Raw genomic sequence first — 24984 nt, forward strand, 5'->3', positions numbered from 1 at the left:
TGATGAAACGGTTAGGTGAGGTTAATGGAAGAAAGCTCGCGAGTTAGAGTGGAATTAGAGCGACGTTGGCCAATAACGAAACACTTTGGCGTAATAAGAAGCCTTTATTAACAAAGGACAGTGCAAGCACAAAATTCTTAACGGGTTGTTCCGATCCAGAGATCTTTAGGAATTAATTAAAGGAACAGTACTACGTATAATTTAATGGGACTTTTTGCATTGAATTAAGGATCTCTTAAACTATGGAAATAACTCAAATGCCTATAACTTCGGGAATTTTACGAATTTCAAAAAACCCTTTCAAACCCGTATTCTTAAAAGGTTGAACATTCGAAGAATGAAATAAAAAATCGATTTTTAGACCGGAACCTTCCCTTAAGTATAGTCGAACCACAGACGTGTCGACTCCGAGCAGTATTCTTCCCCAGGGGAATAATTTACGTGAGACACCATTCCCAAGAGGAGCATGGTTGATTCGACTGCCTGTAATGCTCGATGGCGCACACCTCTGCCCATTTACACCTGCTCCTCTCGCTCCACCGTACTATCGGCCGAATCGGTGGCCAAGTATTCGTCACACAGGTGCACTTAACGCGTTCACTCGTCACGGGGACGTCCACGAAAACGCCGGGGGCCTTATCCTCCCGTGTATCTCTCGGGGTTCTTTCTTTTTCCGGGCCCCCGGTACAAGATGGAGCGGTGTCACGCAACCTCGACACACGTACACAGGCCGGCGGCCCGTCCGTCTTTTCCCAAGTCGAGCGTCCTCCTCCGTATCACTTTCGGTTTTTAAGGAAGCCTCCCGCGGCGTCCGCGCAGGAATGCATGAAACCCGTGACGGCACCACGAAGGAATCTTCCGTTTCGAGGCGTCGCGGACTCTGACGCCCGCTCGCGGGCTTCTTTCTTCCCCTTCGCCCCGATAAGATTGAAGTTTCCAAGACGCAGCTCCTTTGCCGCGAGTTATCGCGCCCCACTGATGCCTTTTCCCACCCCGGCCAGCTCCCTTTCGTTTCCTGCTCGTGCCCCTCCCATAGTCTTAGCGGTGTCTCGCGGCGGCCACCGTGGATAATCGTGAAACCCCACGGCTGCAACGGGCTCGCTGACCCTTGAAGACACGCGGATAAGGATAGGAATTCGAGGGGTATTCGAAGCGCCCGGACATTTCGTGACGCATCGATGCTCGGCCGCGCTCGTCCACGGGGGATAGAAGCGCATCGCGTGGAACGGACTTTAGCACCGGCGCCTTAATTACATACACGCTGCCCTGTTCCCCGCGCTAATCGTTGGCCACTTAGTCGTCGAAACGACGGGGGATGGCTCGCACGGTGTAGTCTCTGGGCCGTGCGTTAAAAGTTTCGTCAGCTGATGCGGGAAGTAGATTACCCCGGGGGAACGAGCAATTTTGTTGCTCCGAGCATGCATTATTGGCCCTACTTTTCAAACTCGGACAGTAATTTATACCTGAGCGGGTTGGGAGGAAGAGGAAGCTTGCGGTAGTAATCAGTTTTCGTGGGTAGCTTGTAAGGTGTAAAGGGAACAGAGAATCTTCCCTTTCGACGACACAGTGACTCAGAAATTTATTTAAGGGAGGAGCCCTATTTTGGACGCTAGGAATAAGGCGATTCTTGGGAATTTTTTGTCTAAGAAACTGTTGATCGGATTTTTTCCAAACTTTCAGGGTATTTTAGTTCACATTCAAACAATAAAAATTAATTTTTTCGTTACAAAGTGTTCGGCAGAAATGGAGATATATATGAACACGTTCGTAGGGACACGCGCACCGGAGTTGCAAGTTTGCGATTATGTTGGAGGCCCCAATTCTTCCCTGAAACAAAAAAACCAAGGATTTTCTTATTTCTCGTATAATTAGATTGTCGATGGATATAAAACTTTGATAAATAAATTGAATTGTACAACTCTTTTTCCATAAATAGTACGAAATATCTTGGGGTGGAATCGTAACTTTTTCTTTGAAGTCCCACCAATTTGCCAACTTTTAATTTTTCTTCCGTTTGTTAAGTATATCGACAATGTAATTGTACTAGAAATAAGAAAATCCTTGGTTTTTTTGTTTCAGGGAAGAATTGGGGCCTCCAACATAATCGCAATTTTGCAACTCCGGCGCGCGAGTCCCTACGAACTTGTTCATATATATCTCCATTTCTGCCGAACACTTTGTAACGAAAAAATTAATTTTTATTGTTTGAATGTGAACTAAAATACCCTGAAAGTTTGGAAAAAATCCGTTCAACAGTTTCTTAGAAAAAAATTCCCAAGAATCACCTTATTAATCAAATTTTTAAATAGCTTCTTGGATGTCGGTTGCTACTTAATAATAATCCTAAATATTTTTCCACCAAAAAATTACCAAATGTTCTTTAAACGTTGCTCTTTTTAGTGCAAAAAGTTTCGTAAAAATATACGCTTCCGCTTCTTCAAAAAAAATTCACAAATATTCATCTCTTTTCGGCCACCTGACTAGATATAACCCCTTAAAGTACAGTAAACTCCGGAAAGGCCCCCTCGTTAACCCTCCTTAATTGTACTTTCATAAACGCACAAATAGTGGATTAACTTGCGGTCTATCGACAACTGATCGTGAAGTGAGCGACAGGAAGCCCCGTCAAAGACGACTTCCACTCGATCGACCGTGTCAATGAGCTCCCCTCGGTGGTCCTTATAAATCGGGAGCAGAAGAAGCGATACCCCGGTGGCCAGAATCCACCGTACGGATCCCACTTGACGAACACGAAGTCCATTGATCAAGTCGTTCAATGAACACAGCGATTCCTAATCGTCCGTGCCGTTTCGTCTAGACGTTTTCGATTACTGGTCGTCGATGCAGGCTCGTTAGGCCCGTAGAGTAAACTGGAGGTGAATGAAGTTGTAACTGCAACTGTAACCACTTCGATAGATACTCTAGAGAAATTCCTCGACACCTCAAACAAAATTACAACACCAATATCCGCCACGTTCGAACTGAACTGAAATCGTTCCGAATGACGCACAATTCCTGCAAACGCATTCGCACCAATTAACCCTCGAACAAAAGTGAAAGCAAGGTGCCCGCGTTATCTCTAATAAAGACGTGTCGCAACGGCTCGGCTAAATATTTGCCACTGCCAGCTACATTTTACCGAACCTCCCAGCGCAAATGGGACCGTCGCCAGCCCAGCAGTACGTAACCACAATGAAGCAAACGCCGGCACTTTGCCCAACACCGTGCGCAATTCCAATAAATTTCATCCCGCTCCAGCTACCCCGCAGCTTCATTAGTTAAAACGGAAACCGATCGACGCCGCGCGGCCGGGTACGTCGATTAAAATCATAAATTTCAATAATTACGCGGTATCGAGCCAGCGCGTATCAATCTCGGTCCATTAACGAAGCCCGATATTTTATCGGGGTGTCCGCGCGGCGCGATCGATTACGCAACCGCGATCTCTCGAGCGCGACGACGAAAAATCGCCGCGTGGAATGCGATCTCGTGGATCGCCGGCGAGAGCGGGACGGGGAGAGGAAGAGGAAGGAAGAAGGCACGAGGACGATTAAAAGAAGACGCTGCCGAAAGACGCGGAGGCAAAGAGAAAGATGTCGAAGCCACTTTGTTCCCAAGGACGATCTTACAGCATCCTCCTCGCGCGGCTTACCTCAAGCCCTGGAAACTATGATGCCTCCGAAGGATTATCTCCATTCGACTCCAGCGGACGAGCGAGCTCTCGATTGCGAGCAGGGGCACCACCTTTCCAGCTATTATTCCGCGATCGCTCTATTCTTCTCGTGCTTTCTTCCGCCGCAGGATCGCTGGATCCTGAGCGAGGTCGTTACTTACGTGAGCGACCAAATAAATTCGTGTCCTCCCGCAACGACGGGAGGCTTCGATGCCAATCTTCGGCAGCGGAAAGGTCGCCGTAGAACAATGTAACGTCTCATTTCATTCCCGTCAGAGATCGCGTCCGTTCGATCTTCGGGGAGATAATGAAACGGCGATGGCCCACGAGGACTCTTCGAGGAAGCGAACGCGGCCGATTTCCGTCCTCTCGCTGATTCCTCTGTGAAACGCTGCGGCGGGCACTCGAATTTTCACCCGGGGGCTGATTGGTTTACGAGCAACCCTTCGACGAAGCTGGAGAGAATAGAGTCGTTAGCGGCTGTCAAACCGCGGGTATCTTGCATCATTTCACTTTTACCTGTGTCTCTCCGAAGGGCGCTTTTCTTCTCTCGTTGTACTTTTCTTTCCGCCTTCCCTCCCCGCGCCGCTCCTTTCTCTGCGCGCGGATCTTTTTTTGTTCTTCCCTTGTTCTCTCGCCACTTTCTTCCACCGGCTGCCTTTCGAGGGGTCGCTATCTCGCCTATCGGATCTCGCGGCGGAAGAATTGACCGTTGAACTGCTCCCTTGCACCTGTTCGGCGAGTCCTTGGCCAAGTCCGAAGACATAATTTCCTATCATTATCAAATTCGGGGCCTGGAGACTTTCCGCGTCTATGCTTCCTGGATTTTAATTACCTAGAAGCGAAGATATCTGCAAAGACGATGCTTTTCAGAAATTCCACTGGCCCCGATTTAAATAATCCTGCGAACCGATCCGCGCGTCCCTCGGCCAGTTCGCATTTATCGCGGCGCCGCTGCAAGTCCCCGGGCAAATGTCAACGCGGCCGAAGGGAAGAAGCAACCAGCGGGGACGGAAAAAAACGTTGCTCAAGAGGATTTTGCAAGTGCCTACAGTGGATACAGTTCGTTGCCGCTGGTCGAGCTCGAGCGAGGGGAAATTCGCCTCGCAGATGGAAGCGTCAAATGTCACGTGTCGCGACGCGATTTAAATGTCGCCGGCGTGTACAGGGACGCCGAGCGCTCCGAGGGACGGCGCGTCCTTATTGCTGCTGAATTGGAGACCCACGAGGGCAGCGCGTAGGAAAGACGGCTCGTCGAAACGAAATTACGCAATCCACCGCAAGCCGCACGTATCGATGCAACGAAGATCGATTTCTCGTTACGCAATCGCCGGCGAGGGGGCACGGCGAAAGAGGTAGGGGAGAAAGAAAGTGCGAGCGCGCCGATTCGGCAACTTTCCTCGGCCAACCTGACGCGACACTCGCATCCGCACCTGGACGCTTCCGTTTCCTCCACGATTAGAAAAAAAAACCCTGCCCCGCAGCTGGTCATTGGGAGCGGAATGGTACTTAAGTCTGCCAGAGACAGTCTATTTTTCACCGAGAAAGTGATAGTCTACGACAGCTTAACCGAGGAAGAGGAAGAAGGAAAGTTTCCTTTGTTTGGAAGGAAATCCTTTTTAATGGGTTATTAAATAGTGAGTTCTATAATTAATATTATTTTTAATTTTCTGTACTTTTTGCTTCTTAAGCCTGAAATGGAACTATGGCTTGGTAGTTTTAATAAGTGTATGATGTAATAGTTGGTCCACGGGCTGGTAATTTTTTGCGAAATACAGATCCCGAAATTAGGAGATTGGTACTGGGTTTACCTAATTTTTTTTTGTCGTGTTGGAGTTGCCAGGTTTCTTCCAATTTGTCATCCCGGAGCATTACACGAGCCTCCCCCGTTACGACACCATTTTCTCGTGGACGCTGGAGCACCTTTTGCCACGCAACGGGACGAGAGGATGAAGGATGGTTGTGTTACAGATTCCCTTCCGGTTGCGCAACAGGCGTTACACCCCGTCCCTTCCCCCTAAAACCTCAGCCAGCCGCGCGTTGCGTCCTTCCCACAATAGGATCTCCAGTTTTCTAGGAGCTTTTTTAATAGGTCCGAGGGAAGGGGAGAAAAAAAAACGGGAGCGAACGGCGCAGCTTGCCGATGGCAAACGCTGCGGCGTTTTTCGGTCCCTCGAGTGTCCGTGCGCGAACAGGAGGCGGCGAGGGGAATACGAATGCAGGAAGTTACGCATCCTGTGCGATCGGACCGATCGATCTGCGCGCAGGATCGTGCTTGGGGCCTTATTCCGCTGATCCTGGCTGCCGGAGACAAAGAGAAGCCGAGACCAATTTTCATACCGCGATGCGCTTTACGAATAATCGTCTGACCCCGGCCGGGAACGCTCCTAGACCGAAATACAGTCCCATTTACGCTTCGCACGCGCGCGTCAGCTCGCGGGAATCGGTGATCGTGGCTGGGTGAGCTGCTCGAAACTCGAGGCCTTGTTTCGAGGCGATCATTATATGGGAAATCTGTTGCGAGAGGCAGCCCCCGGCTGGCGGGACTATTTAGCAACGCTTTGTTAGCGAAGTTTGCACAATGTAGATCGTAAATCCGTTAAATGGGAAACGAGGTAGACCGCGCTCGCCTCGGTGGACCGTGAGAATGCGCTCGGGCCGAAAAGGAGAGGAAAAAAAACACCGGGCCGCTTCCTACGATGATGACGATGATTCGGGGTACAAACGAGGCCGGGCCGAACAGGAGGCGGTTTCTGGAAAAAGGGTTGCGCCCCGTGCCTCCCCCCTCCACCGGTTCGAACCGGTCTTTCTTTCGGAATTCATTAAAACGCGCGAGAAAGCCAGGCTGTAGACGCTTATAAATAACTTGGAAATGAAAAGACGCGGAAATTTCATTGCTGGAACAGCGGGAACAACTTCCTGGACACATCCTGCCGGGTCTGTAGCAGTTCTTAACGCACTGGATCTATGATAACAACGCTGTGTCTACTACGAAAGTATTCAACAAAATTCCTGACCTCCTTTTTTCGCCACCGATATCACTCCACATATTAATTCGCATTTCCCTTTGATCTGCACTCTGAAGGGTCTAACGTCTTTAGCGAACAATAGGAGGGTTAGAAATTACCGAAGAATGCAGATGGTTAATGATTTTGAAGCGGAAAAGCCACGGGTACTGCACGGTCAAGTGTTCTGCTGTATTATTTCTTTGCTCCCAGCGGAGACAGCAAGTTTTCGAAATTTTTATAGCTCGTGAAGGATAGGATTCACTCGGTGCCGACCAGAAACTGTTGAACCCGTCCCATTAATCCTTCGTTCGGCGATGCAGCGAGAACACCGCGCGACGGACGGTCCTTCCGTTTCTCTCCTCTCGCGGCGGCGTTTACGACAGAAGGGAAGGAAATCCTGTGGTCAAGTGGTGAGAAGGACTAAGGCCTAAAGCGGATTATGCCGATTTTCTTGCAAGGATACGCAGGCTTACGCCACTCGCAGCTCTCCGAGGCCAAAACCCTTTCGGTGCGTTTCGACACCGAGGAATTACCTGGGAGTCCATGGCGCGCCATAAACTTTTACGGCGTTTTCTGGTCAGTGCGGTTTTTTCGATCCGTTCAGCGGAAGAAAGGAGAAAGGGTTGTTGTTCCTCCGGGTGAAAGGGGCGTTCGTGCTGCGCGTCGTTAAAGACACACGACGAAAGGGTTGTCCCGGCGGCGGAAGGGTCGCGTAAAGCCACTAAATGAGAGATTACCGTCGACCCTTTCTTATAATGGAGACCTACACAGCCATTTCCAGATCCTTCGCGGTGGGTGCGTTTATAGGGGGACCTTGGTAATCCATGGAACCCCGTGAAAGGAATATTGAGGGATTTTGGTGAAATTTTAATTGATTTATGTGGGCAATGCTTCTACGACTCATATTTCTATTCTATTATAGTTTGTTTTCAAGTTATAATAATTGAGGCATTGACAGCAGAAACGGAGTTACCTAGATTTTTGCGAAACTGAGTTAGTAGCAATAATGTATTCCAATAGGCTGTACTACTGTAGTCATATAAAATAGGAGAAATTAATTTTTTTTCAATGTGGGTTAGTCTGTTTTTGCTCTGAATGCCTCAAGTGTACCAATGATTATGTCAAAATAGCATATTTCAGTTTTCAAAGTTATTGTAATAGTTATGGATAATAGGGACTGCTCGATAATTGTTTTAATAATTTGGAGCTTAAGGTATTAATTGTTTTTGATTTTATATGGCAGTGGTCTAGCTGTAGGTAATTCTCGAGATTTCTCAAGGGCAATGGAGGCGCCATCTTTTGTAGGCGTCCCAAGGCTGGTGAAGGTTACTTGAAGATAGCACCTCGGACGAGGCATAGGATAGACCTGACGTCTTATGGGACTCGGTGTCGTGCGAACTGAAATACCGACTTCGTGAAGAATCCATGCTTTTGATGCGCACTCTACGTTGAAGAGCGATCGCTTGGGGAACTGCGTTCAACTCGGTTACCGAAGTCGGTAGAGCGAGTAAAGTGCTTTTAATTAAAATTTTAAATTTAAATTCTCTGCTCCACTCTCGGAGCAGTGTTTGTATTATTTTTCTGACAAGGAATCACCTCGAATGCGGAATCTCAAAAATTCTGAAACTTTGTGAATACGTAGGGAGTTTCCTCCTGATTGCAAAGCAATTTTTGTTTGCCGCCCAAATTCAGTTTAAGGGTGTGTAACTGACCCCTGAAAATCTGGTTATTTTCCGTTTTTGTGTTATAACTCGTGAACTGTAAAATTATTTTTTGTACCAAATGATGGCTCTAATTAAAAGAAGTGACTTTTATTTTGAAATATTTTTCCTATTTCTTACAGTTCGCGAGTTATAACACAGAATCAGAAAATAGCCGATTTTTCAGGGGTTAATTTCACCCCTAGAGTGAATTTGGGCAGCAAACAAAAATTGCGTTGAAATCAGGAGGAAATCCCCTTTTGAATCTTGGGGTTCAGGATCTTCCCTTGTAAGATCTCAATGTTTAAACCCTTGTGAAATAGAATTCTTTAAAATCTTAACAAATTTGAACTTGCCAGAGAAACAATCCGTCACATTAGTGAGTTCGAAACGGGACATGATGGTACGCAAAAAGCAACGCTTTCCTTTACACACATGCTTTTATTAACAAATGCGAGGGAGACAATAAATAATCGTGTCGCGCGAGCAATAAATAAGCCGAGGATCGCCGAAGAAACGATATCCTGGCTATCGGTAACAATATCGAGTCAGCTCTTCGACTCGTCGTCAATCGAGCCAAGTGTCAATTGGCTAATGATTAATGTACCCTTTGACGTGCACACGTGTCGCTGAGTGAGTAAGTGAGAAAGCTCCGTTCGCCCGTCGAGCTTCCAAGCAAGAAAGCATCCCCCTCGTCCGAAACTCGGTCCCCGACTGCAGCGGGCCATCTTCTTCTTCGATCCCTGGACAGAGCGACGGAACCTTCCCCGCGTGGAGCGAGCGAACGTCCTGCAGTCTTGGCGTCGATCATCTGGGCGGTGGCATCGATCATCGACGGTCATCTATAATATCCGGTGCTATTTGGCGTGCGTTTCTTTGGTCGTGTCGACGTAGGGCTTCGTCTGTCGATCGAACATAGCCGAACGATCGATCCGTGGTGAAGAGCATGAGTTAATCGGGGGATGAAGGGGCGCCAGCCGGAGCTGGCTGCCCTTTCGCGAGGCTTACAATTAGTAGTTGGTGGAGCTGGCCGAGTTGACTGACGACGAGGAAGACGCGGAGGACGAGGACGGGCTGTACGAGTTGGAGTTGCTGCCTGGCGAGTAGTAAGAGTAAGCGAGGTTCTGAGCTTCCACACCGTTGGTCGGCGTCCAGACGCGGGAGTACGGTCCGTTTCCGTCCCACGTGTTGGCCGGATCGTAGCTCGACGTGGTCGAGGGCAAAGGTGGAGCTCCGTATGCCGGTGAAGCAGGTTCCATCGACATTCCTGCGACAGTAAGTTTCACTGTTTTCACTTCTTCTTTTTTGTTTCGACGGACAGATAAACGACAGGCACTGGGAGATCATTTTCGACGTTCCTCTATCGGGAGCTAATTAGCAGAAGGTTTGTTAGTTTACTAAAGATATAGATACGTACCCATCGGCATCATCATTCCACCCTTCTTAAAGAACTGCACAGCGATGAAGCCAACGACGAGGAGGATAGCGAGCTTGGAGAGCACCAGAGCCTTCATCGCCTTGAGTCCAACGATAGCGACGAGGATGGGCATCAGGGCTTTCATCTTCAGCTTGAGCAGCAGGAGGAACGGCAGCAGCAGCTTCTTCTTCAGAATACCTCGTGCCTGGCTAGTGGCGACGTCGTTCCCCTTGAATTCCACGTCCAGATCAGCCAGACTCCTGCTGGGTCTGTACTTCAAGCTCGCGTCCACGAAGGGCACGTCGATTCCATAGTCGAAACTCTTGAGGTACTTGAAGGTCCTCGCGACGATAGCCTCGTCCACGGTGTCCAGGGACCTAGCCTCCGTGTTGGTGCCGAGCTTCTCGTCCAGGTATCCAAGGACCTCGTGCTTCAGGCAAGACGCCCACGAGTCCGCCGCGATGCACTCGTTCAGGGACTTGGAGAGGAAGTCCTCGCTGGCCAGGGACCTGCTGGCCAGCAGGATGATCGCTGCGATCGGCGCCCACGTCCGCATCCTTTCGTATCCTTGAACCGTGTTCGTCCCGTAACCTGTCCTCCTAATCCTGCTCACTGTCGTTCCTCGGCGACGTTTATCTCGCGGAAGGTAAGCGGAGAAACGATCGAACCCGTCCACCCGTGCGTGTGCGAGCGAGCGATCGCCGATCGAACTGCGACTGACGGAGGAGTGGCCCGCCCCTTTTATTTAATTTGCCCCCCGCGAATCTATGTTATTCGGTCGCGCATGCCGGGAATCGACGATCGAAGGAAAATTATTCAAATTTCACTGGCACATAGACCCGCCGCCTGTCCTCCCCGCCGCCCCTCCGACGCGACGCGTCCACCCCGCCCCGAGCGGCGGCGGTACGTGCGTGCACGCGCCCCGACGCGTGTTGAAGCGTGTACGTACGCCTCGGACGATCGTCCGCGTGCGCCGTACACGATGGCATGCGACGGCCGGCGGGCGGCACGGGAAACGGAACTTGCCCCGCGTACCACGCGTCCCTCTGCTCTTACTTGGCGTTCGTTCTAGCGCCCGCTGTCAAGGCGTATACCATCTACGTAAGTAGAAGAGTTTGGAGAACGGGATAACCGTTCTTGTTGTACGGTGACGGCTGGATCGAACGGTAACACGTATTTGGAGGGCTTCTTGATTCTTCGGGGGCGGACGCGATCGCGAATGAAAAACTGGAGATCTTGGTCTGATGAATGATTGTTCGTTGAGGCTTTGGTACCGACATGGTTTGAAGGTTTCAGTATCGTGGAAGTGAGGATTTGGAGAAAGTGGTACTTGAGATGTTTGGAATCATGAGGAGTAGAGTTTTTTTTGGGTAGGGTTAAGGAAGTTTCCGTGGTTATTGTCTTTTTGTGTTATACTTCTAATAGATTAGAATTGAAGATATCAATTTCCTGAACACTTCGTTTGTTATTTGGTAACTCGTACTTTATTTCGTTGGTATATCGTTCGTGGTTTCTGCTCGAAACGATGAATGTACTTGTAGTGAAAGTACAGTGAGACATGAAGGATATTGTATTAAGGGGTGGTGTCTACTCAGCTGGCGAAAAAGAACGCGATTTTAGGGAATTTTTTGTGGAATATCTACTGTATATATATCGCTTATTTTAAAAGTACATATATGCAGCAACTCTCGGTAATTTTGTTATAGAAAAATATTAAAAAATGAACGAATAACAGCCATTCTCGCGGAAGCGGTTTTGATATCGGTGAGCAAGATATTTCTATATCTTATATTGCTTTTGCAGACTTCTTTTATATACCAAAGACTAGTAGATGAACGAAGGATTTTTTAATTTAAAAAATCTCTATTTTTAATTAACGAAAAACAAACAATTCGGACATCGAAAAATCGTGGTTTTGCGTTAAACGGCCGCCAGTTTGTAAGAAATCAACTTTTTGAAAAACCCTTCGTTCATCTACTGAATTCAACCATATATTAACAGAATCTTTTTGAATTTTCCATTTTAAATGATCCGGCTCAGAGTAATCGTGCTCACCGCACAGTGCCTTTATCAAAACAGTTTCCGCGAGAATGGCTGTTATTCTTTTATTTTTTAATTTAAGAATTCCATAAGAATGACAGCATGTGCTCAAATCACACTTTCAAGTTCCCTCGCTTTCATCGCTCCATCTTTGTATGAATGTCAAACAAGTGTAACGTACTTCGAAGAGAACCGCGCTCGCTAAGCAACGCAGACGTGTCATAGAAAGTCCAAAAAAGGAAAGTATTTAGAGGAAGCGTTGGACTACAGGAAGGTCACAACGAAGACGAAACTGGATCTTGATTTTGCAAGAGACACGCATACAAGAAAACGGCACTTCCGTGGCTGCGCAAAGTAGCAGAGTCTGATTATTATCAGGCATAATCTCCTTGCAGAACCGGACTACGCGTCGGTCTTCTACTAGAGCCCTGTGGCTAGTTTCGAGTCTTGAATCTTGTTATAATTTATCGATGATGAGGTCAGAATACAAATTGCGCTAATTAAGAACGACGATGTGTGACGTTAGCTATAATTGTTTATTATGTGAAGTAGTGAGGTTATTACAGAGTTTAATGAACCGCTTATGTCTATAAAACAGTTGGGTCAAGATAAACGCCATCATTTATAGTAATTTTTGGAAAACGACTATAGTAGAGCTCTGCTTTATTACAGATAGTAATTTGAAAGGTGCTGCTGATCACATAAGTGTCATTTACTTCCTTAAATCTTTCAGAAATACATTCATACATTCTGTAGTCTTCTCTGTCGTTCGGTTATTTCTATTAGCAAAAAGAAGTATACATTTTCACACTTTTTCAAATATTACTGGATTTTCTCCCTCAGAGTTAGAATCATATAATTATTCTCTTCTCTATTCCAACTCATCGACTTAGACCTGAACTTAAATTAAAATCTACTTTGCTAGGTCCCTCTGGATACCTTCCCAACCTCAATTTAATAAGGAAAAATATATCAACCCCTCCTATCAATATATTCTCCCATCTTCGTCGTACCACAATTCCGGATTAAATTCGATTTATATTACCAAGCAACCCTCTTTCTCCTAAAAAATCATCGGGCCAGCATTAAAGGAAACAAACACATGGTATAAATTGCAAAGAATAATTTATTAAATAAAGAGTCCGGTGGACAGAAGGAAGACAGGTATCTTACAAAAGTGGTGACAGTAGAGAATTGAAAAAAGGAAGAACGCATGGGGATTGGGGACAGTTTACGCCTGTGCGTGCGCTGAATACGCGAGGTTCTGCGCGTACTGCGACGACGGCTGTTCGTCGTCCTGCAAGGACCTGTACTGGGCCTGGTACTCCCACGGACCATGAGCAGAGAGCGGCGCGCCGTGGCCATCGGCGGCTATCTTCTTGCACAGCTGGAAGATGGCCATCCCGACGGAAACGATGAAGCTGAAGAAGGACAGCTGAAGGGCGTTCCAGGCCTTCAGACCTAGGACACCGATGGCCAACGGGATGAGCGTCATAGCCTTGAGCAGGACGAACACCAGGATGGGGATGACGACCTTCTTCAGCTTGGATTTACGAGCCTCCTCGACGGCGCGACCCTGGCCGAACTTGACGTCGAAGGTGAGCTGATCGTCGTCGATGTTCCTGGTGCTCACCTTCACGGAAGACTCCAAGGGCAGCTTGAAGGTGACGTCGTGGGAATTCAGGTACGTCTGAACGTTGTCCAGGAAGGATCCCTCACCGCGCGCAGACACCTCTTCGACGGGGTACGAGTTGCGAGTCACTTCCACCGTCTCCGAAACCTGCAAATAAGGGAAAGTGATATGAACCTGAAATAAACGCGGCATTCCCGCCTGGGCCAGCTATCTACGCGATACCATTTCGCTTTCCAATACTTTCAAACGTCAGAGGCTACTCTATTCCCTGTTTAAATAGCGAAAGTACAGTGGAACGATTGTACTTTCGGGGTTGCGCCACCCCATCGCACAGTCCCATCCTGTCGAATGGAGGAAGCACTTGCCTTGAAGCTGTCCTTGCGGAAGATCTGGTCGAGGAGGTTCAGGACCTTGAATTTCATGCAGGAGACCTCGTCGTTCTTCTGCGCGCACTCTATCTTGGTCTGGTCCACCATCTGGTCCATGCTGCTGCCCTTCCACAGGTCGTTTTTCGCCGGCTGGGCCGCCGCCATGGCTACCAGAGCGCAGAGGACGAAGAACTTCATGATTGTTACGGTGTAACGTCGACTCGCGATACCCCTGAAGAAGGCTGCTCGAGGGACGATCGTCTGGGAACGACTGATGCCGATGGGTTGGGTACCAGGCTTTTTATACGAAGCCCCCATCGTCGAGGCTTAGCGCGCACCGAGTGTAGCGGAGCACCCGAACACCGCCCCCACTTCCATCCGGCCACGAATTTTCTTTTCGTTCGGTATGGTGTTCGATTATCGAGGCCTCGGCACGATCGTGACGGGACTACGGGAACGGCCAGGATCAGCGAAGTCCGAGGAAAGGCTTTCTGCGACACCGGGTGCCATGCGGTTCGCTCGCGAGACACGATCATCTATCGATATTAATGAGTTCGCTTTCTATTAGCGGAAGACCCACTTGGGGCTGTAATTGGTCGTATACATTCCGCGGGATGGACTCTGCTATTTGGTATCGGCGATACTTGGTGACTTCGTAATCAGCTTTGGAGAATATTCGAGGATTAACTGTGCGCTGGATTGCGGAGAATGTAAGTGGAGGTATACTGGAGGTACTGGAGATTTGGGGATGTTATAATGGAAATTACTACGCTTCTAGTGTCTACTAGTCTTATAGAAAGTGCTATTGCATTCCGTGCGCAATGAAACTTTCTTCGAGACCCCTATTTTGTGGAGACATAGGTCTTGGAATACACATAGAGCCTCACTGTTTCCCTGAAGACTAATTCTACGTGACCCACGAGATCTATTGTACAGTTTTTTTTTTTCAAATCGAGGGTTCAAGTTTCATAGATCAATTCCGAGGTGGTTAAAATACCTTCCGTTCCATTGACCTCGATCAGGTGGTGAATAAAACAATCCGATCACGCAATAAAGTGGGCGAAACTTTCGAATATTCGTCCAGCTATCTTACAGCATCGCCCGCGACGCCTAAGCGGAAGTCGCGCGCGCCCGAGTAAGAGTAGAAGACCCTTCATCCTTGGCACCAATGGCACCGTAACATTGGCATTGAATCCATCGTTCATTCACGCCACGAACACGCCACTTTCCACACGTGTGCTCCGTTAATGTCTGCACGCTTTCCCCTCCCCTTTAAAAATGGCATTCACCCTTCGCCGCGGAAGCTTTAATTCGACTGTCATCTACGAAATTAACAGTAATACAGAATCGCATTTCTACTGTAGCGAACTCTAAATCTAATGGGGTAATTGGATCCTCGGTAACTTCCTTTTTACACAGCCACTTTGTTAACAATCGTCGTAACATCCGTCGACAAGTGTACGTTCAAAGGGTAACAGTTGAGAGTTGATAGCTAAGGACCAATTTCACCCTCCAGTGACCCTAATTATCTTCTACGGTCGTCGAGTTGGCGAAGAACGGGGAACTCCTCCGACTGCCATCAGGAATGCGCGTTGCGTGCGAGTTTCTCGTGCGAGAATGCGCGCGTGGGGTTGCGAGGGGACACTTTTCTGTCCGCTCTGCCCGACTTCCTTCTGCCCGTAACAATGAAACGGTAATTGGAATTTTGGGTCGAGTTTGCATAAACATTCAGGCCGAAACAGCCGCCGATCGATGCCGCCTTTCAGCGGCTGCTCGACAGCTCTATTTTCCCTGTTATCGCGTGTTCTGGTCTCGATGCTTTCTGCATTCAAGCTCGCCGCAGTCCCTTGTTCCTTGCATTCTGCACGAAGCTGTCTACTCGCCACGAAAACGTGCTACGAGTATTTCGTTTGTGTATAGTCGAAGGAACTTCAGAAGCCACTGATTCAATCAACCGGCGTGTCCACTTTGGCAGGGACTACGGGCAACCTACGTCTACTTTTACTACTTCTCGATTCCAAGCTGAACGCACTTCCCCACCGACCCAATTCCTCCCCCGACGCTCGGTTTCCAACGAACTCGCCGCGAATGATCAGTGAATCCTCGGACGACCGAGGACTTTCTCAATCCCCGTGCCTCCAGCTATCGAATCCTAACCCAGACCTAACCCTGATCTCCCGTCGATTCTCATCGCCTAGGCAGGGAAGAAAATGGAAAGTGAGCGAAGCACTGCACGTGCTTCTCCGCGCGTAGGGTTTGATGAAGGTAGACAAGGTTTTCGTAGCGTCATGTAAGAGATTTTATTATAAATAAGACAGAGTCGCGCGAATAAATATTAAATAGAAAGATCTAGGGGTGGAGGTGGCTATTCAGCGTCAGCCTATTTCCTGTAGGCTCTGTAGGGTCCATGAGGCGCGGTGTCCCAGTGCGGGGGATGTTCCACGGGTGGGTGTCCATAGTGCACGACCTCGTAGGCGACCTTTGGCTTTGTCAGCTTGAAGATCATCATCGCTCCGCTGAGAACCATGGACAGGAGACCCAGGGTGAGGGCCTTCCAGGTCTTCAGGGCGATGAGGGCAAGGGCAAGCGGTACCAGGGCGGTTGCCTTGAACTTGAGGCCCAGCAGGAACGGTATCATGACCTTCTTCACGAATCCACGGCCTGCGGAAGACGTTCAGGTGAATTATAATCCATAATTACAATCGACTACTCCAGTCATTCACTGAACAATAACGAGCTTGCAAACTAGTAACGCGCTAGGAGTGTCTAAAGGAAGCTTCCTTACCTTGACCGTTTGAGGAGTCAGATAGAGGAACAGTCAAGCTCCTCGGCATGGTGTCCACCAAGGATCTCGGTACGATGTTGGATCCTACGATGGCTTCTGGTAGTTTAGCCTCGAGCTGATGACTCGACAGGTACGCGTCCAGTTTCTCCAGCATCAAGGACCTGAGCAGCTCCCTCCTGGCTGGGTCCACAGAGTCGTACTGCGAGGGGTAGTACTCCTCGCTGCTGTCCTCTGGCATGTATCTGGATCTCACCACAACTAAATCATCGGTGATCGCCAGTCTATCTTGCTTGACGGCGTTGCTGAGGTAAGCCAACACCTTCGGTTTCACGCAGGACAGCATTGACTCGTTGTCTATGCATCTGGAATGAAAAGAGCGTCACTTTATCCTCATGTCGAGGAATAACTAACTTCGTTTACTTTGTATAGAAACACATTCAACTTCCATAGCGCGCTTTGCTCGCTCACCTGTAATAAATGCTTCGAAGGGCGTCAGCCGTGGTCTCCGTGCTTTCAGAGGCCGCGAGGGCAGCCAGAGTGGCCACGGCCGCAACGATCGTAAGAAACTTCATGACGGTACCCACCGATTTGCGAAGCTAAACACCGAATGCCGGTTCGAACGAAGACAACGCGGTTTTATAGCCGATGGGAGCCACGGACGGCCGATGAATTTTGATCAGGAACGTGTGGCCGGCTGAAAGGAAAGAAGAAAGCCTCATTATCTAGGGTGCCGATGTTTTCACGGCCTGCGTCCCTGCGGCCGAACGATTTTTGGTTTCGACATCCACTCTTCCCGCCGTTTCCGGTTCTGCACGCGACCTGTCCATCCGAGAGGGACTTCCTCGTCACTCGTCCTCGCCACGTTCACGGAGCTGCTCCGGCTCTTGGCCCCGTGAAACGATTCGGAGGTACGTTTTGGAGAGCACGCGTTGGAAAACTGGTCGTAGTAAAGTGAAATTGAATTCACGAGCGTTCGTGAGAGGAGAATAGATGAAAGTAAGAATGCTTCGCGATGGGGGAACGTGTAGGTTCGTTGGAAACTTATTGGAAAGTGATTTTCCATGGGAGTTTAATGTACTTGCGTAAGATCGATTCGAGTGCGTGGGGTTTGATAAGGGAATTGAGATAAATGCATAGTTCTTGCTGAGTCGATAAATAAGCTGACAAGTTTAGCTAAATATGACATTTAGTATAACTCCTCAGCTGATGCGAGGATAATAAATTGAATTTTTAGTAAGGTTTTAGTTGCTACAGGCAATAAGTAGATTTTATTGCATTCTGCGCGGTAGGATAATTAAATTGAAGTGGGAATACTTACTTCACTTTTCAGTGGATAGTCAGAAGACATTGTAGTACTACGCGAGCAACAGGAGGCACAATAACTTCTCAATTTACATAATTTATTGTGAACAAAACAATGGTATACATAGAAACTTCGAGGTAGTATCATCGAAGCATTGTTCCTCTTTGTACAATGATTAACTTATTCCTTAAACGTAATCGAGCTGTTTATTAAGCTTAGCAAGTAATAACTGGGTATGGCACCCGAGAACGTAACAATAAATAATCATCGGTAAAAATAAATAATTCCTTAACATCTAACATTGGGAGTTTCATCTTGGAGAACTCATTCGCTGACAGAAGATTAAGTATCATTGAGGGAAACAGTGTCTTCTTAAATTTACACAATCATCGGGAATATTTATACACTTACAACTCATATTATTATTTAACAGCACTAGAAACAGTAGGACGCACGGATAGCTTTAAATGCCACATTATCCAGCGTATCACTTTCATTACACATATGAGGAAGATTACACGAGGAATCGACGCTGATCTAACACAATAGTATTAGATTCGTATCTACACGACTTTCCTGGCAAGATGTCAATGGAACGCGCAGTACTTGACACTTTGTCAGAAAATTTTATTCGATCCCTTGACACGAAGTCCGAACCCATCAAGTCCTCTTGTATTCAAATACGCGGCAAGTAAATAAATAACAGTAACCAACGCGTGACCTATCCGAGAACAAGAAAACTGGGACTTGATGGGTCAACATCCGACTGTGACGTTTCAGCAATGAATTCACCTATCCTTCGCTGTACAAAAATCCACCAATTTCCACGAGGAATCATCTCCTACCTACACCAGTGAATAGATCACGCTCGTAATACAAAATTACATAGGCAAATGATAATTAAATCGAAGAGGAAGACCTCGTCCTCCTCATTCGATTTAATATCCTACTGCAGAATGCCACGAGTGCAAAAATATTGAAACTCTCAGGGAACGAATGGAACGTCTTTCCTCAGACAACGATAAACGAGGAAATGCTGGTGAAACATTTAATCCAAAGGAATCCGGTTTACAGACTTGCGCAGCAATAATTCTACACTCGTGGCTCTGCGAATTGACTGTGCGATTGCTTCTAGCTGAATCGACCACTGAAACTCGCGTGCAGGGGCTTGAACGCGTGGTCGCGCTGGAGACTTCAACGCCTGGTTGGCCCGGAGACCTGAAGTCCTGGGTTAGCTGGTGACTTGAATGCCTGGTCAGGCTGGAGACTTGAACGCCTGGCCAGCGACTTGAACGCGCGATCGTGCATGTACAGGTCCCCGCTCGTCTTTCATTACATAGCGAGCGATGAAATATGAACGTCAGGTTTACTCGGTATTTATGTGACACGGATACAGTCTCAGGCAGTCTCCACCGTCTTGACCCAATCTGGCGGCGCTGAGGTATCTGTGAAACTTCTGGCTGGACGAGGTTTCCACCCCGCCTCTCTTCAGCTCCTGCGGGTCTCTGGAAGCGATAAAAAAACAACAACTTGTTAAGAGCAGTCTCGACCCAGTCCCACATCGTAATCAATCGATAATTGCCCTGCGACTCGAACCCCGACCCACTTCCCCGCGATGTTTGCGTCGCGCTAATATTTGTGGTACTTTCGCCATTTAGCGAGTCCTCCCTAACAGGATAATCTCGTGGAATAAAGCGGGCGTGCCAAGTGGCAGCGCTGAAGAGCGGGCGGATCGCTTTGCTCGCTGGCGGAACTAACGACTGCACGTTTCTAGTGCGAATAGTTTCCCCGATGCTGGTCGCAGCCGCGCTCATTGTTGCCGGGAACGAGCGGCTGCTGGAAGGAACGTAAGAAGAAGAAGAGACAGGCCCGCGTGCAACGCGATTCGACGTTCCGATCCGAGTGATTTGGGACGGTGGCCACCTTTCTCTTGGTAATCGACACGCGGGATGATTGAAATTCATGTGCGCCGCGCAGCTGCGAGTATAATCGTGGTCATCGCGGTTTATAGGTAGCCGTGGCAGCTGCCAAAATAGGTGTGAAGTGTAAATTTTTCAATGCACAAATTGAAGCTTTGAAGAGGACTTAACCATAGACTCTTCTTTCCCATCCCAACACTTCGCGGCTACCCATAAGTGACACAGTCGCGAGATTGATGCTCCGAATGGAAGAATATCTCGTTGAAGGAGTAACCCAGACACTCACGTTCCCCTTTCTACATCCTCCAAGATGTCAACCATCGAATCAACCTCCCTAATAATTGCTTAGGCCGTTCTCCTTCCCGTAAAACAATTCCGCGAGCAAACAATTAACTCGCTAATAGCATCTTGGAGCCATGGTATTCCTACCTGGAGAGCTCGTTCGAAACAAGGTTGCTGTGCGGCGAGTAGACGGTTGGGTTCTTGTACATGCTGCAGACCAGCCTCTCCCTGCAGGCTTCCTCGAAGAACCTCAGCTGCTTGAAGATGTCCTCCAGCCTGCCAACAATTGGCCCATAGTATTCATCATCCTGTTTTTGCGCCACCACAGGCGTGTTCGTCTCCACTTGCGCGCTTTTCGTGGATATCTGCCGCGAGTTCGGCTGCGCGAAGACAGCGTAGGAGTTTTTCGTGTTCGTCGCAACTGGCACTGCGGATGGCACCAGGTTGCCGGGGTTCAAGGGGACGTTGGTGTTGAGAGCCGTGTTCGGTTGTTGAACCACCACTCGTCGATTGTTGTCGACGTACGCCGAGTAGGCCAAGTTGTGAGCGGTTATGGGTGGACGTTTCTCTTGGAACGACGGTGGCATCTGTGGAATGTTCGGTGCGTACTGAGGGACCCCGTAGCCTCCGGGGTAGGCGGGCGGTGGGAAAGGCGCTGGGAGCACCCCTGGAGGGTGCACAGGAACTGTATTGTGCCCTACGTGCTCGTTGTGGGCTTCGTCGGGGTCCTCGTACGGCTCGATGCCCCATTCCTTCAGCTCCTCGATGTCCTTTCGGTATTGGATGTGAGGGTGAGCGTAGTCGTAGGTGTCCAGGTCGTCGTTGTCGTGATGGTGATGATGGGGGTTGTAGTAGGTGGGAACGTGCACTGGAACCGGGACGTGGTGATGATGGTGTGCTATCTAAAATTTCAGGCGATATTATATTTTGGTACATCTCACTCTATTTTAGTTTATTTAACAATTCCTTGATGTTGATCTTTACCTGATGGTGGTGATGGTGATGGTACTTCATGGAGTGCGCCGAGTAGTAGCTGGAGCAAAGCTTGAAGACGTGAGCGAACGCGGGTATAAAGAACAGCAGCAGTTTGAGGAACAGCTTCTTAGCGGTGCCAATGCCAAACAGGAACGGTATCACGAACATAAACTTCAACTTGATGAGCTTGATGATGAGCAGCAGCGCCATGAGACTTGTCAGCAATTTATTCTGTATGAACTTCTCTAAAACAAGAACAAGGCGAGTTAAATTATCAGAAAACATAAGGATCCTCTCTTATAAATTAACAATCGTACTAAGTTTCTTGAAGATCCTCCCTTGACTCTCAACAGCACGCTGGCCGAAATCGACCCTCAGCAGGGCGCCATTTTCGTCCACCTCGCGGGGGCTAATCTTCACAGCGGCGCCCTCGAAGAAGAGCTCCGGTAGTTGGATCTCGTAATCCCTGGTCGCGAGGAACTTCACCGCTTTCTTTCGCAGCGCGTTCGTCACTTCCTCCAAAGGTGTCTGCTCCACCCCTCGCCCTTCCTCTTCCTCCACCTCCTCACTTTCCTCCTCGCCGCAGTCACTCGTGCCCGAGTCGTCCACCAGGTTCTCGTCCAGCGCGTCCCGATCGTCCTTTCTGCGGCACGTTCCATAATCCAATCTGTTCCTCGTCAACGTCAGCCCGTCGAACACCGTGATGTTATCCCGCTCCACGAAAGCGCCGTCCAAATACGAGTAAGCGTTCCTCTGTATACAAGAGAACGTGACAGACCTGTCGCAGTCCCTGAGGAGTCCGTCCCAAAGCTCGTTGCCAGTCCTGTTCGCCAACAGACGATCCAGGTGAAGAATCCTCGCGTAGCTCCTCAGGTTCTTGAAGCTGAGCAACGAGGAGCCCGCGTGCGTCGCGGCCAGACACAGGAGAACCAGCACTATCCTCGGATACATCCTCGAGGGGAACTAGACAGCTATCCACTGCGGTGGCCTGGAAAGCTGGTACCGATTTCTCACGGCTCGGATCGACGAAAATCGAGCAGAACGACGACCTGTATGTAGACCAAGCACCACGACGACTGGGCACCGTGCACTTTTGATTTCGTCAAACGGAGACGCACATCCACGTGGGTCTTTTATCACGCCAGCCGCCCCCACCGGTGGATTCGACCTCGATAGCTCCGGCGAATCTGGGTTCGAATTGAACGGGGAACCCAGTTGCTTGGTTCCTAGACGTTCGTCGACGGAAGATGACCGATACTGAGATTACCGCGGCACCGTTGCATCGCAGACGTTCCAGTCGACCTCCTCGACATGTCCGTGTCACCTGGGCCGCATGTCACGTCGTCTGGCTACCCCCCGTCTCTCTCGCTCTCTCTCTCTCTCTCTTCTCTTTCTCTCGTGAGACGCGCTCCGCTCGATCTCCCGCTCAAAACTAACCACGGCCTCCTCCGTTCTCGGTTACAATTCACCTGAGCGTCAAGTGTGTCAAAGGCCCTCCTACTCCGTCCGCGGCTACTCCGTGGAAGGTCATTATCGTCTCCTCTCCGGCTGCAACCGGCCGCTCGTCGAGCCACAGGCACGCGCGCGGCGGCAGCCGCTCCACGGCCTGCTGGCTCCGAGGATTTCGGTGTTTGTATGCACCGGGGACACCGAGTTTCGGCTGCCCCGTTGCCTCTGCTCTCAGGTGAAAGCGGATGGAAAAGCTGACGGACTGTCCTCCGGACATTTCGCTGCTAACACTGTGCAGACGCCTCGGTAGCGTCTTTGGGGGTTTATTTCTGTATTGTTTATTTGGGGTTAATAATGGAGCTTTCAAGCCGAGCAACAGATACTGAGCAAACGCTAGGTGCGCTTGTCCTTAGATTTGTAGTAGTTTTAACAGTTCTTCAGACGCTGGACGTAACGTGCGAACAGGTATAATGTATTAGACCTCATCCAGGCAGCATTGTTCTTTCCAGGAAAGTTTTTTCGCCGTCTTTCGGAGAAGCAGCGAATCACCAGACCGTTACAGGAGCCGCGGTACCATCAAACCGGTCCGATACGATCTCGCAAGTGATCCACTTCGATCGTCGTTCGATTACCGACGCAGAATGCCTAGGAATTTCCGCGGAGGCAAGAAAGGCGAGTCACCGTCGACTTTCGACGAGGCCGTCCGAGCCGATCGCCGAATCCATGATGGACGAAAAGAAAAAGTGGAACGCAAGAGAGCGAAATTCGAAGCGGACTGAGAAAAACACAACGCAAAGCGGCTCGGAGCACGGAGCACCGCCACGCTTAGAATAAGCAACTTCTTCCGTTCGTAACTTTCCTTATCGAGGTCGATTGTCGTGGAAGACGTCGCAAAATTTCGGATTCACGGGGAGCTCCGGGCGATCTTTCGGTGATTTCAATGTCTGAGAAGGGGGAGGTTTTTTTGTTATTATCTGCAGCACAGATGAGAATCGGTAATCATCCTTTCTTTTCAATCAGAAACAAATCCCTCGGTTTTGTCTGCTGCTTTGTTCTTAAGTAATATTGGCATGATTCAACGCGGTAGACCATTGATAAGAAAACATCTGATCAATTCAGGAGAAATCGCTGGGCAATGAACTTGATGCATCGAATTGCAATCTTACCTCATCTGCATTCTTCTGGTAATTATTAGGTACAAGGGATAATGATCAAGCAATTTTCTTCCTCTGAAAACTCTTAAGTTTTACGTTCTTCAAGTTTTTTGCAGGTTTGCTACGTTCTCGCTTATGCAACATCTTCCTTTCATTCGCATAATATTATTGTCCTCTTTACATCACTCTTTATAAATATATATTACATTATTAGTTTTTTCCGTAACTAGCAAAATACCCGTGCTTCTCTGCGGTATTGATTAGACTTTCAGTTCTCATTTAATTGATTTTAAAAAATAATTGTAGCGTCCTCTGCAGTGGTTTTTGGAATTATTTTATAGTCTATAGCAGCCCCATTAAGGGGTCTCCCTACCTTGACGCACGAAAAATGATGCGAAGTTTGGGAATTTTTTAAAACAAAACCATTAAATATATTTACGTCCAGCTTTGTGGCTTTATTTGTCAATCTGTAGAGAATATGAAGAAAAAAAATTGAATGCAAAAATAGTGGTTATACCCGGAGTTATAGTGCTTCAAATAGAGCGCCACGCAAAAATCATATGCGCGTGGTTTCAATTAATATGATTCGAGACTTTCTCGAGAAAAAAATCCCAAACATCGCGCTCCTTTTCAGGCCGTCAAAGTAGGGAGGCATCTTAAAACAAAGATTCTCCTGGTGGGATATGGTTTATCGAAATCGGTTCAGTAGTTTTTGAGTTTTGCGCTTTCAAACCTACACACATGGCAGGAACATTTTTATATAATTTTATAGAAGATGCATATAACAGATATTGTTGCTCTAAGAGTAGCCAGCAAATTCGTGAAATATGTTAGGGGTATTTGCTACAGCAAGTCCCACGTCATACGACGTATCAGGATTTCAGTTCCGACGGGAAGAGGAAACAGCAACCGACATCCTATCACGCAAGCACGATTCTGCTACGAATTCTCGGGCACCTCCGCCTCGGGGTTTTCACTAATAGATCGTTGGTGAAGGTGTTCCCATTATCCAGATTAGCTGCGATACACCGGCAACCTACATTCAGACGCGGACGACCGATAAGCGTCCGTTATCTCAACTCCGGGCTCTGGTTTCATCTTGCAGATCATCTGGGAGAAATGGTTTCAATGTCGTTTCGTCAGTGACAGGAAAATTCGACCTTGAAATTTCGTGTTTCTCGCACGCGGCGTTGCTACGCCCGTTGCACAGGAAATTGAAACTCTTACTTCTTGAGTTAATAAGTGACTTGCCACAGGAAGATTGATCGCAAACAGAAA

The 24984-nt window shown here is 48.5% G+C and overlaps 4 protein-coding genes across 4 annotated transcripts; all 4 read right to left on the minus strand.

Annotated features, from left to right (window-relative positions):
- Positions 1-8861: 8861 nt before the first annotated feature.
- Osi20 (DUF1676 domain-containing protein Osi20) lies at positions 8862-10496 on the minus strand. The gene is made up of 2 exons (XM_076821431.1): positions 9799-10496; positions 8862-9648 (listed from the first exon to the last, which is right to left on the minus strand). The coding sequence occupies exons 1-2, from the start codon at positions 10352-10354 to the stop codon at positions 9392-9394; spliced, it is 813 nt and encodes a 270-aa protein (XP_076677546.1). The 5' UTR covers positions 10355-10496; the 3' UTR covers positions 8862-9391.
- Positions 10497-13005: 2509 nt separating this feature from the next.
- Positions 13006-14037, minus strand: Osi19 (DUF1676 domain-containing protein Osi19). The gene is made up of 2 exons (XM_076821588.1): positions 13837-14037; positions 13006-13618 (listed from the first exon to the last, which is right to left on the minus strand). The coding sequence occupies exons 1-2, from the start codon at positions 14035-14037 to the stop codon at positions 13070-13072; spliced, it is 750 nt and encodes a 249-aa protein (XP_076677703.1). The 3' UTR covers positions 13006-13069.
- A 2168-nt stretch (positions 14038-16205) lies between these two features.
- Positions 16206-17262, minus strand: Osi18 (DUF1676 domain-containing protein Osi18). Its single transcript, XM_076821731.1, has 3 exons — positions 17093-17262; positions 16625-16986; positions 16206-16500 (listed from the first exon to the last, which is right to left on the minus strand). Exons 1-3 carry the CDS (start codon positions 17194-17196, stop codon positions 16220-16222), a joined length of 747 nt encoding a protein of 248 aa, XP_076677846.1. The 5' UTR covers positions 17197-17262; the 3' UTR covers positions 16206-16219.
- A 956-nt stretch (positions 17263-18218) lies between these two features.
- On the minus strand, positions 18219-22483 carry Osi17 (DUF1676 domain-containing protein Osi17). The gene is made up of 4 exons (XM_076821220.1): positions 21421-22483; positions 21113-21348; positions 20276-21030; positions 18219-19432 (listed from the first exon to the last, which is right to left on the minus strand). The coding sequence occupies exons 1-4, from the start codon at positions 22052-22054 to the stop codon at positions 19294-19296; spliced, it is 1764 nt and encodes a 587-aa protein (XP_076677335.1). The 5' UTR covers positions 22055-22483; the 3' UTR covers positions 18219-19293.
- Between the last annotated feature and the right edge of the window lie 2501 nt (positions 22484-24984).

The sequence above is a fragment of the Andrena cerasifolii genome, chromosome 10 (assembly GCF_050908995.1).
Source record: "Andrena cerasifolii isolate SP2316 chromosome 10, iyAndCera1_principal, whole genome shotgun sequence".
Taxonomy (NCBI): domain Eukaryota; kingdom Metazoa; phylum Arthropoda; class Insecta; order Hymenoptera; family Andrenidae; genus Andrena; species Andrena cerasifolii.